This window comes from Pollachius pollachius, assembly GCF_949987615.1.
Source record: "Pollachius pollachius genome assembly, chromosome: 3".
In the NCBI taxonomy this organism is placed as follows: Eukaryota; Metazoa; Chordata; class Actinopteri; order Gadiformes; family Gadidae; genus Pollachius; species Pollachius pollachius.
Genome location: NC_136936.1, coordinates 30807037 through 30825568, shown reverse-complemented (window position 1 = coordinate 30825568; position 18532 = coordinate 30807037). Strand labels below are relative to the sequence as shown.

Here is an 18532-nt window from a genome sequence, read left to right as displayed (position 1 = left end):
GGTGACAGGTTCCAGGTCTTCCAGGTTCCAGGTCTTCCAGGCCTCCAGGTTCCAGGTCTTCCTTAACTCCTTCATGGTGACAGTGGCTCCAGGTCTTGGAGCTTTCACACTGCCTCAACAAACACCAACACCCAACTCCAGAATGTCGGTGGATTCAAGATGTTGGCCAACAGGAACCCAGCGACAGGAGCCAGGGATCAACACTGGGCCAGGGATCAACAGTGGCCCAGTGTTGTGTTGGTGAGGCAGTGAGCAGCTCTACAACCTCATGGCAACACGCTGTGAGGGTGAGGTTTAAGAACCAGGTTGTCTGCAGATAACACACATTTTATTTGTCCATTGTGTAATTGAACAGGAGCTGTGCTTTTACCTCTCTCACCCTCTCTCTCCCTCTCTCTCTTTCTCTCCACTAACCCTAACTCTCTCTCTCCCTTTCTCTCCCTCTTTGCCTCTCTCTCTAATAACCCTAACTCTCTCTCTCTCTCTCTCCACTAACCCTAATGCTCTCGTCCCTCCCTCTCCGCCTGACTCAGCACTTTTTCTTCCGTGTCCGCTAGGTATCTCCTTACTAATCTAGAGAGAGAGAGGGGGAGAGAGAGAGAGAGAGAGAGAGAGAGAGAGAGAGAGAGAGAGAGAGAGAGAGAGAGAGAGAGAGAGATAGTTGGCAGGCAAAGCCCTGCAACCATGAAATAAACACACACATACACACACACACACACACACACACACACACACACACACACACACACACACACACACACACACACACACACACACACACACACACACACACACACTCACACACACACACATGAAATGGAGCAAGGCTGCAGGATCACATTTCACCATCCGTTAAGTTTCTCTCTAGCTGTCTGTCTCTCTCACTCTTTCTTTCTCTCTCCATCCAACCATTTCTCTCTCTCTCTCTGTCTGTCTCTCTGTCTTCCTGACTGTCTGTCTGTCTGTCTGTCTGTCTGTCTGTCTGTCTGTCTGTCTCTCTGTCTGTCTGTTTCTTTATGCCTGCCTGTCTGTCTCTCTCTCTGTATGTCTTTCTCTCTCTGCCTGCCTGTCTGTCGCTCTCTGTATGTCTTTTTCTTCCTGCCTGCCTGTCTGTCTCTCTCTCTCTCTGTATATCTGTCTCTCTCTGTCTGCCTATCTGTCTCTCTCGCTGCCTGTCCCTCCCATCTCTGTGTCTATCTCTGCGTTACTCTCTCTCTCTCTGCCTGTCTGACTCTCTGCCCGTCTGACTCTCTCTGCCTATCTGAATCTCTGACTCTCTCACTTTCTCTGGCTGTCTGTCTGCCTGTCTGACTCTCTGATGCTCTGTCTGTCTGACTTTCTGATTGTTTGACTCTCTCTCTCTGTGCCTGTCTGACTCTCTGCCTGTCTGTCTCTCTCTTTGCCCTGCTCTTAAAGAGATTTCTTGGAACAGCAGGAATAATTTCCAAGATAAACAAGACTGCAGCTGTACACACACACACACACAGACACACACACACACACACACACACACACACACACACACACACACACACACACAACACACACACACACACACACACACACACACACACACACACACACACACACACAGAGGCACACACAGAGGCACACACACAGGCACAGATGCAAAGACACAAACACACCTCTCCTCTTTCCTCTACTCCTCTCCTCTTCTCTCTTCTTTTCCTTTCCTCTTCTCTCCTGTCTGCTCCTCTCCTCTCTCGTCTCCTCTCTCCTTTCCTCTTCTCTCCTCTCCTCTCTCCTCTCCTTTCATCCCCTCTCCACTCTTCTTTATATGCTTCCACTCAAGTCAAAGTACATTTATTATTTTATATCTGTATATTGTAAAATATTATATCCTATCTTTATAATGAATATATTATATTGTATTATTAAATTATGTCAGTGTATTATTATATGTTATATCAAATTATACGTTTATTATGATATACTATATTACTTATAGTACTTATTATTATTATTATTTTTGATATGCATATGACCCTACTCCGAACCTACATTACTGTAGTGCTACAAGAAAGTACCACAGGTTACAACCTACAGGACCTGAGAATTAAACACAATCTTTATCTCCATCTAATGGTCACTTCCAGGAGTTACACGAAAGAGCGTCCGGCTTTTTAAAGGAGAACTATGCAATTTTGGCCACTTCTTCCCTGTCTTTTGGTTTGCGCTCGCATTGAGCTCCCCCTACAGCTTCGGAGGAGATATTTTACAACACTGTCGTAACAACTAGTTGACGACCCTTCCCCATCCACTTCTATGCTAGCCATGTGCATTTGTTTTCAAAGAAGCCGGCGAATGCATGAAGCCATGTCCGAGGTAGATGTTCATAAAGATTAGAGAAGGTTATACATTTTGAAAGGGTGTGTGTGTTACAATAAACCCATCCTTTTTTATAGTTGACGGGGAGATGTTATATCCTAGATTAGAATTGTTTTATCTTTGGTTGTTGAATAGAACGACGGTATGCTGTCGCTAATCTCCGCAGGAGAGTTGTCATAGGCAGATGCTGTGTCTGGAAGATTACCGACACATTTACGTTTACGTGTAAATGCCTGCAAATAAAAATTGTAAATAAATATAATTGTATACGTTTTTAAAATGTTTCCATTTTTTTTTTAAATAACATGTTTTCACCACCTTTCTTTCATTTGTTCAATAATACACACTTTGTTTATAAAAATATTTATTTTGGATATTGAAAGAAATGCAAGTGACAGTTCTTCATGGTTTGTTTTTTTGCCTTACGACTATTGTGTAACATCTTCTTTAGGGTTCTCTGGATTTCCTCGTGACACTTGTTCCCGGACATGTCCGGATGCGGGTGGTGGCTGTACCGGGGCAGGCAGGCCGAGCCGTCTTGGGTCATCAAGCCTCATAACAATGCTATTTGCCAATGCTTGTAACTAAGAAAAAAATACAAAGCAATCTTTTTACAAACATGTTTACAAGCGGGGAACTACACCAAAGGTATAACATGGCTAAAGCTATGATAGAGGTGCAGTATCGTAACAGTTCTGTTACCGACGAATATGCTAATTTGCAGCTCGTGCAGGGTACTGCATAATATGGTCAGCCGGACTTATCACATCATATAGGCTATACACTCTTAGAAAAATCGGAGGCATTCGAATAGCGGTCTAGCTGTCTAAACAAACAAGAGCCTGGATTCGGGGATTTAGCCTGTATCTGGGAGACGAGACAGACAAACAGCAATACAACCATGAAAACAAACGTGTTTGGTAGCGAGTACGCTAACACCCCAGCAAGCAAGCTAGAAACATACAGGGCTCACAACAAAACAGTCGAGCAAACACATTTTTACAGAGACTATCAACATCAAGAAGCCACAATACAAAGAGGACAAAGTTCACCCAAGGGTACTGTCAATTACGACGCTGAAGTTGGCATCCGATTCGGCAGTTAAGGGATTATTAACGAGCGGCATGGAGCGACTGATTCTTCGTTGTTTAACCTCTTCAGTCGCGGTAAAGCCGCTTTAATTGGTCTAGATTATCTAAGAGAGTCTAAACAGTATTTAAAACAGTTTACATTTTATGTAACCTTTATTTGATTAGTTTAAATACCAAAAAGGGGAGATTTCACTGCTTTTGCATCTGGACCATTTTAGAACTGGTCCTGATTGAAAACCACTACACCTACTAGACTCTTCAAATCTGGACTAGATTATCACACTGAGGCTATACATTGTATAAAACATAGTTTCAGATTTGTGAAACCTAATCCCTATTTGTGAAAATGCCATAAAGGCACATTTTCATGCTTTTTAGGGGTCCAGACCACATTAGAACTGGTCCTGATTGAAAACCACTACACCTACACTCTTCAAATCTGGACTAGATTATCAAAGTAAGCATATACATGATTAAAAACATAGTTTCAGATCTGTGAAACCTTTAACCTATTTGTGAAAATGCAGTTTTAACATTTTAATGGTTTTAAGGGGTCCAGACCGCATCAGAGCTGGTCCTGATTGAAAACCACCATGTTTTTAATCATGTATAGGCTTACTTTGATAATCTAGTCCAGATTCGAAGATAGTAGGTGTAGTGGTTTTCAAGCAGGACCAGTTCTAATGTGGTCTGGACCACAAAAAAACGTTGAAATGTGTCTTTATTGCATTTTCACAAATAGGGAAAAAGGTTTCACAAATCTGAAACTATGTTTTATATAATGTATAGCATCACTGTGAGAATCTAGTTCAGATTTGAAGAGTCTAGGTGTAGTGGTTTTCATTCAGGTCCAGTTCTAATGTGGTCTGGACCACAAAAAAGCGTTGAAATGTGTCTTTATTGCATTTTCACAAAAAGGGAAAAAGGTTTCACAAATCTGAAACTATGTTTTTAATCATGTATAGCCTCACTGTGATAATGTAGTCCAGATTTGAAGAGTCTAGGTGTAGTGGTTTTCAATCAAGACCAGTTCTAATTTGGTCTGGACCACAAAAAAGCGTTGAAATGTGTCTTTATTGCATTTTCACAAATAGGGAAAGGGTTTCACAAATCTGAAACTATGTTTTGTATAATGTAGAGCCTCACTGTGATAATCTAGTCCAGAGTTGAAGAGGGAAGGTGTAGTGGTTTTCAATCAGGACCAGTTCTAATGTGGTCTGGACCACAAACAAGTGTTGAAATGTGTCTTTAATGCATTTCCACAAATAGGGAAAAGGTTTCACAAATCTGAAACTATGTTTTATATAATGTATAGTCTCAGTGGGATAATCTTGTCCAGATTTGAAGAGTCTAGGTGTAGTGGTTTTCAATCAGGACCAGTTCTAAAATGGTCCAGATGCAAAAAAAAGCAGTTAAATCTCCCCTTTTTGGTATTTAAACTAATCAAATAAAGGTTAAATAAATTGTAAACGGTGTTTTAAAGACTGTTTAGATTCTCTTAGATAATCTAGACCAATTAAAGCGGCTTTACCGCAACCAAAGCGGTTAAACGACGAAGAATCAGTCGCTCCATGCCGCTCGTTAAGAATCCGTCAACCTTTTCCTTAACTGCCGAATCGGATGTTGTGAATCGGATGCCAACTTCAGTGTCGTCTTACAATTTCAAGAGCAACACGGCCATGGCAAGTCGGCATCCGATTTGCAGTCTTCTCTTTCTTTCAGTTTAAGCTATTCCTGAGAAGCTCGCCCAACGTTTACGCATGTCTGGCCTCTCTGTCCGTCAGTCTCCCTTTTCTCTCTCCGACATTGGGTTTCTCTGTCTCTTTTTAGTCGGCTGATCCATGATGAATGTAACAATCCCTTCGCTACTTGTGTTTATATCAAGCCGATTCCGTGTTTGGGGGTCTGTAGTGCCGTAAAGCAATTCAGTGCTTCGCGAGACCCGAGACTCCCGCGAGAGTGGGCGGTGGGTCGCCGGCAGAAACTTGCATATTCCCTTTTTCCGCCAAAATGCGCCAGGGGGAGTCGAAACAGCGACAAATCGACCCATAAAGTGTTATAGAACCTGTTATGTTAATGTAAATTAAGCCAAAAAAGTTGCATAGTTGCCCTTTAAAGGACCATCTTTTACGAAATATTTGTTATAATATTATGTTATATTAGACTAGTTCTACTCATTTATTTATTTTTATACTGTAAATTGTCATTGCTAATTTTGCTCTACCATTACAAACTTCAAATTGTTGGCCAATTGTCGGACAATAAAGCAGTGAAATGTAAATGAAAAGAGAGAGAGACCAAATGGGGGAGGGAGAGGCCGAGAGGGGGTGGGGGGGAGAGGGGGAGGGGGGGAGAGGGGGAGGGGGGGAGAGGCTGAGAGGGGGAGGGAGATGCCGAGAGGGGGAGGAGCCTAGGGGACAGGATTGAACAGCAGGCTGGACACAGAGAAACCGAGTGTGTTGTGTAGAGACCAGGTCTGTCCAGGTGATCTGCCCAGGTGATCTGTCCAGGTGATCTGTCCAGGTGATCTCTCCAGGTGGATCTGTCCAGGTGGATCTGTCCAGGTGATCTGTACAGCTGGATCTGCCCACGTGGATCTGTCCAGGTGATCTGCCCAGGCGTATCCCCCAGGGTCTGGATCCGAGCATGTCTTCCCTCACAGAGGAGATCCAGTCGTTCTCGCGGAGCCGCCTGCGGAGGCAGTGCACCAGGGTGACCTCTCTGAGCGGGCGGCGCATCATCGAGACCTGGAAGGGCTCCACCGTCACCGTCGTGGAGGAACCGGCCCCCCCCGACAGCAGCATGGGCTACGTCCCGGACACCTCCTGGGACCTGCAGATAGGAACCATCAAACCCTTCTTACTACTGGGTGAGTAGAGGACTCCTACTGCTGCCTCACACTCATCCTAAGGGGCTGATTATGGTTCCACGTTCACGCAACGTAATGACCACGCAGACGCTTCGATGCAGTCGTGAACCTTTATGGTTCTACATCAGGTTTAGTAAGCGGACCAATCACAGCCCTTGCTGCTGCGTCGCATCAACGGAAGGTTACAATTTTTGGGAGGCGCACGTCAGGCCCTTGCGTTGGACGCAAGGAGGGTCCGCAAGGACGTAAGGGATCCGTAACCTCCTTGCCTTGCGTGAACGTGTGACCATAATCAGCCCTTTACACTCAATCGTAACTCAGGATGCTAACATTACTATCATTAATACATTGTTTATGGTATTGGTATTGATTACAGTGATTGCTAAAATAATAATCTTGCTTAATATTGTGACGATTATTGATTGATAAGACAATACTTCATATTGTATGGATTATTGATCATTGATTAATAAACTACTGCTCAATACGTTTTTGTGTGTTAGGTTCTCAGGATTCAGCCCATGACTTTGGAACTCTAAAGAAGTACAAGGTATTGATACTTGATGAGTACCATGGCAATAGGCCTCCAGTGAAACAGATAAAAGAACTGGTGTTTTACGAGGTCCCTGATCAGAATGGCCCCAGCAGTTGAACCCATGCTTCTTGGTTACCTGGAACTCAAGGCTTCTGCCAGGGGCCAATGGCTGAAACGATGAGCGAGGGGGTCATTATAGACCTGGGGGCCCTTTGGTTCTGGACTTTTAGGTTCTGGAGTTGCTCTTGTTAGTCTCTGGGGTTGTCTGGCCTGGGGCCACCGGGGTCACCCTATATCGTTGTCTAACTCAGAGGTTTTCCAGGAGACAGTGTTAATAGTGGAGAACAGCGCCCTTTAGGCCGATGTGAGGGGGGGGGATGGAGCGTTGGAACTGGTATGTTTCCAGTGATGAGTCCTGTGATTGTTCCATATGTTTAAAGTATGAAACGTGTTCCACCTCCTGCCACAAACAGACTAGTATTCTGGTCATGAGGGCCCCTGAGAGCCAGTATAACAGACTAGTTCTCTGGTCGTGAGGGCCCCTAGGAGCCAGGCTTAGAAAGGGTTGTGTCTGGTAAAAGGTTGTTGGGTCTAGTGGTCTGGTAAAGGTTGTTGGGTCTAGTTGTCTGGAAAAGGTTGTTGGGTCTAGTGGTCTGGTAAAGGTTGTTTGGTCTAGTGGTCTGGTAAAGGTTGTTGGGTCTAGTGGTCTGGTAAAGATTGTCAGGAGTAGGTCTGGTCTGGTATAAGGCTGCTTGGTACTGGTTATATTGGGAGCCGCCCATTAAAGGCACATTCTTCTACTTGTAGCTGCCCAGTACAACCACAGCCTTCTACTGGTGGACACTGCGAGCTGACCAGTATCTTGTTTCAGTTTGGTTACATTTATGTGTGTTGTGTCTTCATGGACAGAACATATCTCAGTAGCCTAAACAATAAACTACTCTGAGGGCTCCTCCTCTTACTGTTCCCAGGTGTCCCACATCCTGAACGTGGCCTATGGGGTAGAGAACGTGTTTCCTCTGCTCTTCATCTACAAGAGCGTTCAGATCCTGGACCAGCCCGACACCGAGCTGACTGCCCATCTCAAGGACTGCTGCCACTTCATCACACAGGCCCAGGAGGAGGTCTCACAAACACCTCCACCTCTCCACTCTCTACTGCTACTGCTACATCACTACTTCTACACCTCAAAACACATACCTCCAAACCTCCACTCTCTACTGCTACTGCACCTGTTACATCACTATTTCTACACCACCAAACACATACCTCCACACCTCCACCTCTCCACTCTCTACTGCTACATTACTACATCTACTCCTCCAAACACATGCTTCCACACCTCTCCCCTCGTACACCTCCACCTCTCCACTCTCTACTGCTACACCTTGACCTCCACCTTTCCACGCTCTACTGCTACACCTCAACCTCTCCACTCTCTACTGCTACACCTCCACCTCCACTCTCTACTGTTACATCTCCACCTCTCCACTCTCTACTGCTACACCTCAACCTCTCCACTCTTTACTGCTCCACCTCTGAACTCTACTGCTACACCTCCACCTCCACCTCTCCACTCTCTACTGCTACACCTCCACCTCTCCACGCTCTACTGCTACACCTCCACCTCTCCACTCTCTACTGCTACACCTCCACCTCTCCACACTCTACTGCTACACCTCCACCTCTCCACTCTCTACTGCTACACCTCCACCTCTCCGCTCTCTACTGCCTCACCTCCACCTCTCCACTCTCTACTGCTCCACCTCTGAACTCTCTACTGCTACACCTCCACCTCTCCGCTCTCTTCTGCTACATCTGTACAACTACACCTGCCGACCACCACCTCCAAACGCATACCTCTACACATATACCAACACCTCGACACCCACCCATCTACACTACTATTCCTAACCCTACATCTACAACTTTACACCTCTACACTGCTCCAAATACACAGCTACATGCTACACCTACACCTCTACGACTACACCCCTACACCTCTATACGTACTCCTCTAAAACTACACCACTATAACTACACCTCCAAAACTACACCTACATAACTACACCCCTAAAACTACAACTCTAAAACTACATGTCTAAAACTACACCTCTATAACTACACTGCTATTCATACACCACTAAAACTGCAACTGTAAAACAACACCTCTCTACTTCACCATTTCCTCTTCTCTCCTCTTAACTTCTACTCTCTTTTATTTTACTCTTTTCTGTCATTATCACTGAATAATTCAGGTGGCCTTGGGGTTAGGTGATGTATTATTGAGTCTATACAGATCAGATATCACTGGGTTCATAGGTGTCACAGATTCTCTCTCTCTCACACACACACACACACACACACTCACACACACACACACACACACACACACACACACACACACACACACACACAAACAAACAAGCAGTCATGCGCCTCTATCCATGGCTAAGTGGGTCTTAAATTACAGGTTGGTTTGTGTGTGTGTGTGTGTGTGTGTGTGTGAGAGCAATGGTACCTTATAGCTTAAACTAATGGGTGTCCGTACTCAAGTAAAGACTTGTTGACAAAAGGAGCAGCATTTAAGGGCACACAGTGGGCAGTGACCACTAGTTTAGGGAAGGCTACTAGGGATTGCTGACCGTGAACACCATTATTTATCACCACAGCCTGCAGATGTGCCCTCATCTCCTGGGGGAATAGTTAGTCAGGTTGGGGGTCCTGGCTTCATTACAATTCTTTCTTTTCCTTTTCCTCAAATGATTTGAACCCTCCTTTACTTTTCTCGGAACACACATGTCTTTTTTCTACCATATTTTAAATCACAATCAATTCTGAAAATGTTTTGACATATTGGCCAGCATATGGATTTTGTGACTAGATGGAGTACAAACAGCATTAATGTATGACATTATATACATCTACAAATTATATTTATAAATATATATGTATCTATATAATGTATTAAAAGGTATATATATGACAATCGGGCTTTTTATGCAGGAAAAAGGCTGTAATAATTTCCAGACCAGTCTTGCCCTCTCCAAGTGGCTATGACGTTGACATCAAATCCAAAGAACAAGGCCTGTTTGAATTCCTTTGCCACGTTTCTTACCTCATTTTCAATTACCTTTTCAATTCACGTTTTAGCTAACGGTTATAATGGATACCTAAATCCTTAGAATTGTCCAGGTAAAGTAATTTTGGTGAATCAATTTGATTAGTTTGATTGACGTTAGTTTCAACAGGTGTTTGGTCTTAATACTTAAAGGCCTACGTGCAGGTAACCGGAAGTTTTGATTAATGGGTACATAAAGCACTTAAAATATGTGTATCATTTATAATATGTCTCCAAAATAGTGTTAAAGTCCAGTTTTTGTCGTTTTTGGCAGTAACGGGTGTTTTCTAACGCCATTCGGCGATGACGTCACGTTAGGGAGACATGGTGGAAGGTAGCCTCAGCCTAGTACTTGAACTATGGCGTCCAAGAGGTGGCAAGAACCACAAATAACATGTATGATGGCCCACAGCCGTATAATTTCGAACCTGTCAGACGTGAGAGGGCGAATGAGGAATTGCCGAGAACTGATGGCGGTCAAAGCCAATTAAATGCATGGTCAGAGGAGAATGAGTGGAGAGTTGCAACGCATTTAGCAACGCAGCAACGAGCGCTGGAGCTAGTCAATGAACAGCAGTGCACACAATAACAACACTTTTATTTGATTTTACTGTCAGTGAATAGCACCGAGTGAAAGTCAACGTTTTCTTTATATCTAATGACAGCGATTATGTCGTTCAGATAAGTACAGGTAAACTTAGTCAGAAGATCTAGAAATAGAAGGCATAATGCTAGCTATGGGCTAACAGCCTATCAGACACGCAAACAGTGCACTTGCAATGAGTGCCTGCAAGTATAACCGATCGTGGTGTGACATTATTTAACCATCAATCTACCGCAAATACGACCAGACAGATGTACATAGAACACATACACAAAGCACATCGTCCAACCCGGCGGATGCTGACAGACAGCCCACAACAAGCCAAACATCACCACGGCGGGTGTGCACTTTCTGTCGCTCTCGCACGCCCGTACACAATCACTCCAACTTATCCAACTCCAAGGCTAGGCTGCTTCACTAAGACCACAACTAACCACAAGGCCTTCTTAACCATGCAGTATGACGAAGGCGGAAAGGACACAGCACAGTCGCACACACTCATCTTATGTGAAACAATCCGTTTTATCATCAACATTCAGTCACTGCAAAGATTTAAAGACTAGCCTCTTACCATAAGGTAGAATGGACCCAAAGTATGTGATTGATACATTCTGGTTTAGCTTTCGATTGCTATCCGTTTTTAGTATGACTTCTCAACATTGTCTTTCTTGTGTTAGGCGCACGTGGCTAATTTGCATACGCGCACAGGATTGGCTGGCTCCGCAAGGCAAATAAAATAACATATTTAATTATCTTATCCTATCTATCTATCTATCTATCTATCTATCTATCTATCTATCTATCTATCTATCTATCTATCTACGCATGTGTCTAGTTTTAATGTGATGTATTTTGTGTATGTCCAGTCAGACTTGTTGTCTCCCTTGTTCTGTGTGGTCTTGTAGGCTATACTGTGTGAGCCGAATCACCTTAATGAATTCCCGGCTTGGTATTAATAAAGACTTGACTAGGCTATCTATCTAGGCCAGGGATGCCAGGGTGAAATCTGTCAGGGGGCCAGATTGTTTTCAAGTGGGACCTCGGGGGGCCAAATTACCGGTACACTTTTGGCCTGGCAAGACCAAACACTAAACAAATAGACATGCTATTTGATATAATTAATGAAGGCCTGCTATACATTAAAAATTAATTGCAATACACAATAGCCTCGCAACGAAGCATACAATTATATGGCAGCCAAAAGCAATTTACCCTTTTTAACTGTGTAACATCAACCTCTGTATGTCAGTAACTTACATTTAAAATATTTTAAAAACAACAAGTTGACTAGGTCACATACATAACACAATAAACTGTAAATTACTTTCATCAAATTTATTGACAACTTGCACATAAAATCATCTGGATGCACAGGCCTAATTAGGCAAATTAAAAAGATGGCCAGGCTAAGTAGCCAAGGCCTAAAGAAGTCAAAATATGTACCAAGGTTAAGTACTCAAACAGGTCAGGTGACTAAATATTAAGTAGAAACTGATAATAAAAAAAATATTGCAACATTACAACAAGCAACTGATAGCACATTAACTTTGTCAATCAACTCCCACAAATATTTCCACATACCTATCTCCTTTATTTCCTCCCCATCATTACTTCCCTGCACTATGAAACATGAGGAAGCCAGCTACATTTTACATGTCGAAGCCAGAAGCCTTTTAGTTTTCACCAGCTTGTCCACATTGGGGGACAGGCTCTGGGCCGTGGCTATTTTCATGACATCATTGAGATGTCCATGTGTCAGGCGATTGCGCACTTTCGATTTATTAAAATTCATTACTGAAAATGCCTGCTCGCATAAATATGTTGTGCAAGGATTTTACCTGCAAAGGCAGTGATAATTGGGTACTCGGGTGGCAAAGACTGGTAAAATGATTCAATACCAGTAGATGCATACGCATCTTTCAACCGCGCACAGCATTGCAAGTCTATCAGTTCCATTTGCATCCCCTCTGGGACCTCGGAAGCATCCGTCGTGAATGGAGACCGAAAAAGCGCAAAGTCCTTTTCCAGTTCAGAGAAAACCGTGAATCGTGAGTCAAACTCGTGCATGAGGCCGGAAAGCAAGCTTGCATACTTGACCATGCTCTGATGGTTGACAGACAGAGATTTTAAACATGGGAAATGGGCTGCATTGCGCTGGCTGAGCTGTGCCTTCCATAACGCAAGTTTATTTTGAAAGGCACGGACACTGTCATAATACTCGGTAACGAGTTTGTTACGACCTTGCATAGTAACACTCAAGACGTTTAAATGTTCGGTAATGTCCACTAAGAAGGCAAGGTCTCTGATCCATTCGGGGTCGTCCAATTCCTCCACAGGCTTCCCTTTAGCCTGCATGAACTCGTCTATCTCTTTGCGTAATTTGTAGAACCGTTTGAGCACTGCGCCTCGGCTCAACCAACGCACATCGGTGTGATAGGGAAGGCCCTTGTAAATGTCATTTTCAAATAAAAATGCATCGAATTGCCGATGGTTAAGCCCTCTGGCCCTGATAAAATTGACAGTGGCAATAACAACACTCATAACATGCTCCATTTTCAGACTTTTGCAGCACAACGCCTCTTGGTGTAAAATACAGTGAAAGTTCCAGAATACCTGGTCTGGGTTTGCCTCTCGTACCTTTTCTCTCAACTTCACGACCACCCCGGCCTTTCTTCCTACCATGGAAGGTGCACCATCCGTAGCCACACTGACAGCGCGACTCCAGTCCACCTCCAGATTGTCAAGGGCCCCGACAAGGCTAACGAAAACGTCGTTAGCTGTAGTCGTGTCTGTCATGGGTACCACGGAAACAAACTCCTCCGTGAAATTCAAGGCAGCATCCACTCCGCGAATAAATATCGCCAACTGGGCCGTATCAGTCACATCAGTGCTCTCGTCAAGGGCAATAGAGAACGCGATGAATGACTTTATCTTCTCTTTAAGTTGGCTGCGCAAGTCGCTGGAGAGCTCTTCCACTCTCTCGGTCACTGTAGGTCGGGATAAGCTGATGTTCGCTAGGGCTTGTCGACTTTCTGGACACACTAGCTCGGCTGCCTTTGTGATGCACGTCCTCACGAATTCCCCCTCAGAGAAAGGCTTGGAAGCTTTAGCTATCTCCCATGCGATGACATAGCTCGCCTTCACTGCCCCTAAACATGAAGTAAAATGTTATGTTAGTATACAGAAATCCCCATTCGAAAACAACTAGGCTACAGTTGTCGTAAAAATAAGACTTTGAGAAGAATTAAAACGAACCTTCATATGTCTCTCGGCATTTCGAGAAAGCGGATTGCTGTTTTCTGAGGGATGAGGCTAGCTCGTTTAGCTTTTGTGCCCTGCGCGGCCCTGTGTACTCGTTGTACTTCTCCTGATGGGTCTCGTAATGTCGTCTGATGTTGTACTCCTTTGGCACAGCCACTTGTTGCGAACAAATTAAACATACAGGTTTGCCCCCCACTTCCCAAAAGAAATACTTTTCTTTCCATTTCTCCTGAAAGACACGACATTCAGAGTCAACCTTCCGCTTCTTTGATAACATCCTGACTGATATCGAGCGGGAGACACGTGTTCCTTAGAACGTTGGTCAGTGCACACGCTGCAACTGAGACGGGCAAAACAAACTGTTGGATTACGTGGAAAATAATTAATCATATAATAATAATAATCATTATACTTAAAACCATTAAGTAAGGATAAAAAACAAAAGTACATTTACATTTGTTGATATTGTATCATAATTTTATTTATAAAAAAAAAAAAAAAAATTAAAATTTATAAATAAAAAAATAAAAATAAAACTCTTCCCAACCACTGATGTAACGGGGCCGAATGTGATGTCAATTCGGGCCGGATCCGGCCCGCGGGCCGCCACCACGGCATCCCTGATCTAGGCTATTAATCAACAATTATTCGCCGAAGGCGAAGTGAATAGTGGGGAATAGCCCCCAAGACCGAAGGCCGAGGGGGCTATTCCCCACTATTCCCCACTATAATTAACTATTGTTAATTAAATGTTTTAGTATATACTACACATGAACACTCCAAAAATAAACAAGATAACACTTTTTGCCGGTGTTTATGTTTTGTTATTAGCGGTTTATTTTATTTTATTTTTTAATTTATTGCGATGAAAACAATATAGAGTTTGAAATGTCAATCATGGGATATTGCCCAATATCCCGAGATAGCGAACCAATCAAATTGCGCCATCTTAGGTTCACGTGTAGCATTATACTAACTATATATAATATCTGTTTATTTATCTATGTATCTGTATAATCTGCTGAACACTCTCTTACTAGTCTCTACACTCAAGGGTCTAACAAGCAAATTGCACAAATTCGTCAGAAAATAAACCCTGCAACACGGCCTTTAAGTCTTGGACTGAAGACGTGTATGGTCGCCCTCACACACCAACGATTTTGAAGTAAAGAGACATCACAGCCATTAACCCAGTTTCATAATATATAAAACTTACCACAACCTTTCAAAAATAAACATATGGGCCAGCAGAGGGATGGATCATTGAGTATTCATTATTTTCACCAGTCTGGGCAGGATTAGGGATGGGAATTGTGAGTCGGTTCTACTATCAAAATCGTACGCCTCCTGGGCAAATGTGTTCTCCAGTAAACAAATTGTTGCCAAGAAAATCATAAAAGACTATGTTGAGCAGTCATGTTGTTCAGAGAATGTACAACAATAGGTTTGTTCCAACGCGCTGCACAGGCTTTACAAAGCCCGCTTACGAGGAATGTCCTGACACTAAACTGACAGTGAAATGTATAGCAGTGTAGCGCTGCTGTCGTGGTGTATACTAACAAATCACACATCTAAATTCCCGCTTTTGGCTAAACCACCGATATTCCGGCCAGAGGCGTAGCCACGGGCGGGCCTGGACGGGCCTAGGCCCGCCTACTTGTCAGTCTTGCCCGTCCAATCAGAGGGCTTTCCTTCGTTTACGTTCTCCATCTGAAAAAGACGTGCAAGTCAGCACTCCGCTGAGAGCTCAAAAATCAGTCAAATCGCGTACAGCCGGCAGCTTCTCCCCCTCCCCTCCTGGACGTTGCTGTGAGAGCCCTCCCACTATACAATGGAGTGAAGCCTTTATTTTCTGGCCGCTGAGCCATCTGCAGTGCAATTGTGGGCTGAGAAATATAGCCATTAGACATTAGGCCTGTCTGTCGGATGAGGAGGACTCTCTGAGGAGGGCTTCACGACCTGGAACAGGGAGCTCCTAATCTGCATTATTAGTGAGAGAGAGGGCGCTCTATACTATATTTCATTGCGGCCCTAAAGGAGAACATGTGCTCTATGAGAAAGGAGTAAGTCCAGCCCCAGACCGGTTGAGGTTGTGCTGCTCGCCAGGTTCCCACAGAGGGCGTCCAGTCTGCTATGCCGGCCACCTTGGATTAGTGATGGCTGACTCTGCCACAACAGGTTTCTGCATTACCCAAGATAACCCATCCCTCAGGTTCTGCAGTTGATTCATACACTGTTTCTGGTTGTATGTGATGCAGAAAGCCCCTCTGTCTCCTTTCTCTGTAAGGCCTGTTGTGGTCTAAGGTCTAAGAAGTTATGGTTTCGCGAGTCGCATTGTTTTACCTGTTCAATAGGTAGGTAGTGTTTCAACAGATGTTCCTGGATGTTGCAGCTGAAACCTTGAACCAACTATTCCTTAGTCTTCTTCTTAATCTTAAACCTAAAATAATGTATGGTATTCATATATATTTAATCCATAGTTAGGGTGGCACCTAATCATGTGAGGCATACTATATCATTTGAGTGTCCTCTGTAAATGTTGAGTGAATATATATCTGATAGCTTTCTCTCTGTCTTGCTTTCTTAGAACGGTGTGGTGTTGGTGCACTGCAACACAGGAGTTTCCAGGGCAGCAGCGGTGGTGATTGGCTATCTGATGTCATGTGATGGCCAACCTTTTGAAGAGGCCTTGTCATTGGTAAAAACAGCACGGCCGACCTCCTGCCCTAACCCTGGCTTCCTGGAACAGCTGCAACGATACAGACAACCCTGACCCTGTCCCTAGCCCTAGCACTAGAGACAGGGTTAGGGTCATCACCGAACACCCTATCGTAGCACTAGAGACAGGGTTAGGGTCAGTACAGACCACCCTATCTGTAGCACTAGAGACAGGGTTAGAGTCGATACAGACAACCCTATCGTAGCACTAGAGACAGGGTTATGGTCGATACAGACCACTCTATTCGTAGCACTAGGACAGGGTTAGGGTCAGTACAGACCACCCTATCTCTAACCCTAGAGATCCATGTTGCTGACCACCTACACTTCCTCCGTAATACCAACCTATACCGCTAGGGCTCTGCAGACCAGCAGAACACAGATATTTTATATTAAATAAAGAAACCAAAAACATAATTTCAATTTGTCATAAAACAAAGCAATGTATTTTTGAAGATATATAGTAAGTATAAAAATTACAAATAAAGGTAACTTGGATTCCACTCCTTCCTGGCAGAGGTCGCTCATGATTGCCTCCTCCTCCTTCCTCTACCCCTCTCCTCTCCCTCCTCCTCTGCTCCTCTCCTTGTGTTCCCAGGGTCCTATGTTCCCAGGGTCTTGTGTTCCAGGGTCTTGTGTTTGCCATATTGCCATATTGCTATATGGTCAAATGGGCATATGGTCACATCGTCACATCATCATATATTCCCATGGTCACATCGTCATATATTCCCATCGTCATATATATTTTAACAGCTATTAAAATCTTACTTAAATCCCCTTCTAAAAGCTCTGACTTAAAAGTTGTGTATAGATATCTTCATAGCAGGAACTAAGGCATTACTTCAGCTTAGGGTTTCCAGGCTCGATGCCGTATCCCGCACAGGGTCTGCTGTAAGAGGACTTCTGGATCCTTGATGATGGATATGGATATCTGTGTGTGTATATATATATATCTCATTTTTTTATTTTATTGGTTTATTTGAAACACTTTACAAGGTAATGAACTCCATTTTGATGAAGGTACACTGGGATCAGGATCCTATGATATATATATATATATATATATATGGATCATAGGATCCTGACCATCCAGTGTACCTTCATGCTCCTATGCTTCCAAAATGGAGTTCATTACCTTGTAAAGTGTTTCAAATAAACCAATAAAATAAAAATAATAATAATAAAAAAAAGACCTGTAATATGTGTGTGCCGTTTTTGGGGTAGGCTATAAGCCAATGGATTGATTCTGAATAGTGTTATTTACCAAGCAGCAAACTAAAGGTGTGATGGAGCGTAATGTTGATGCCTCTGGTACGTTGCTGTCGGGGCTAGGTGACTCAGAGTGAAGGTTCAACATGTGCTTCATGATACAAGGTGGTTCATGAAGCATCTCCAGGACCTAGGTAAGAATTCAGTCTGTATTGGTATGGGAGCAATGGTTAATAAGCCACGCCTACAGGGTCTGATTTACCAGGTAAACCTTCAGTCTGTTTTGGTTGTTGGCGGGATGATAAATTTGCCACGCCTACAGGGTCTGACTTATCTCAGCCCGGTACAACTTTATATGTTGTGTTTCCCACAACAACATATAAGGGGTAGATGCAGAATCTAGTCAGAACTGGTGTAAGCGCTATGAATGGGTTGTCCAATGGGGTTCTAATGTTAGCTTTAATATCGTGGGTTCTAATAAGGTGGTTTTTAATTTACATATTGTTCTTTCATTCCAATTACTTTTACTCATTAAGCGTTTTTACACTGCCATGTATGCCCATCTTATTTGAAACCTTTCCCCGGCATGGTCCGCGCGTTTACACAGGCCGAGGTATATGCCGTCTTGATTTCGCACCCAAATATCCCCAATGAACCCTATACAGATGACGCCTTCAACACAGCTCGGAGGTTCGGACGCTTTTACGTGTCTACGTAAACCTTCCCTTCCGAAATAAGAGCCTTCCGCCGATATCCCGGCCAGAGGCGTAGC

At 43.7% G+C, this 18532-nt stretch overlaps 1 protein-coding gene across 1 annotated transcript; it reads left to right on the top strand.

Annotated features, from left to right (window-relative positions):
• Positions 1-6086: 6086 nt before the first annotated feature.
• dusp19a (dual specificity phosphatase 19a) lies at positions 6087-16603 on the top strand (the record flags this gene model as incomplete). Its single annotated transcript, XM_079733776.1, has 4 exons — positions 6087-6309; positions 6813-6859; positions 7816-7968; positions 16418-16603. The coding sequence occupies 4 exons, from the start codon at positions 6087-6089 to the stop codon at positions 16601-16603; spliced, it is 609 nt and encodes a 202-aa protein (XP_079589902.1).
• Positions 16604-18532: the final 1929 nt, after the last annotated feature.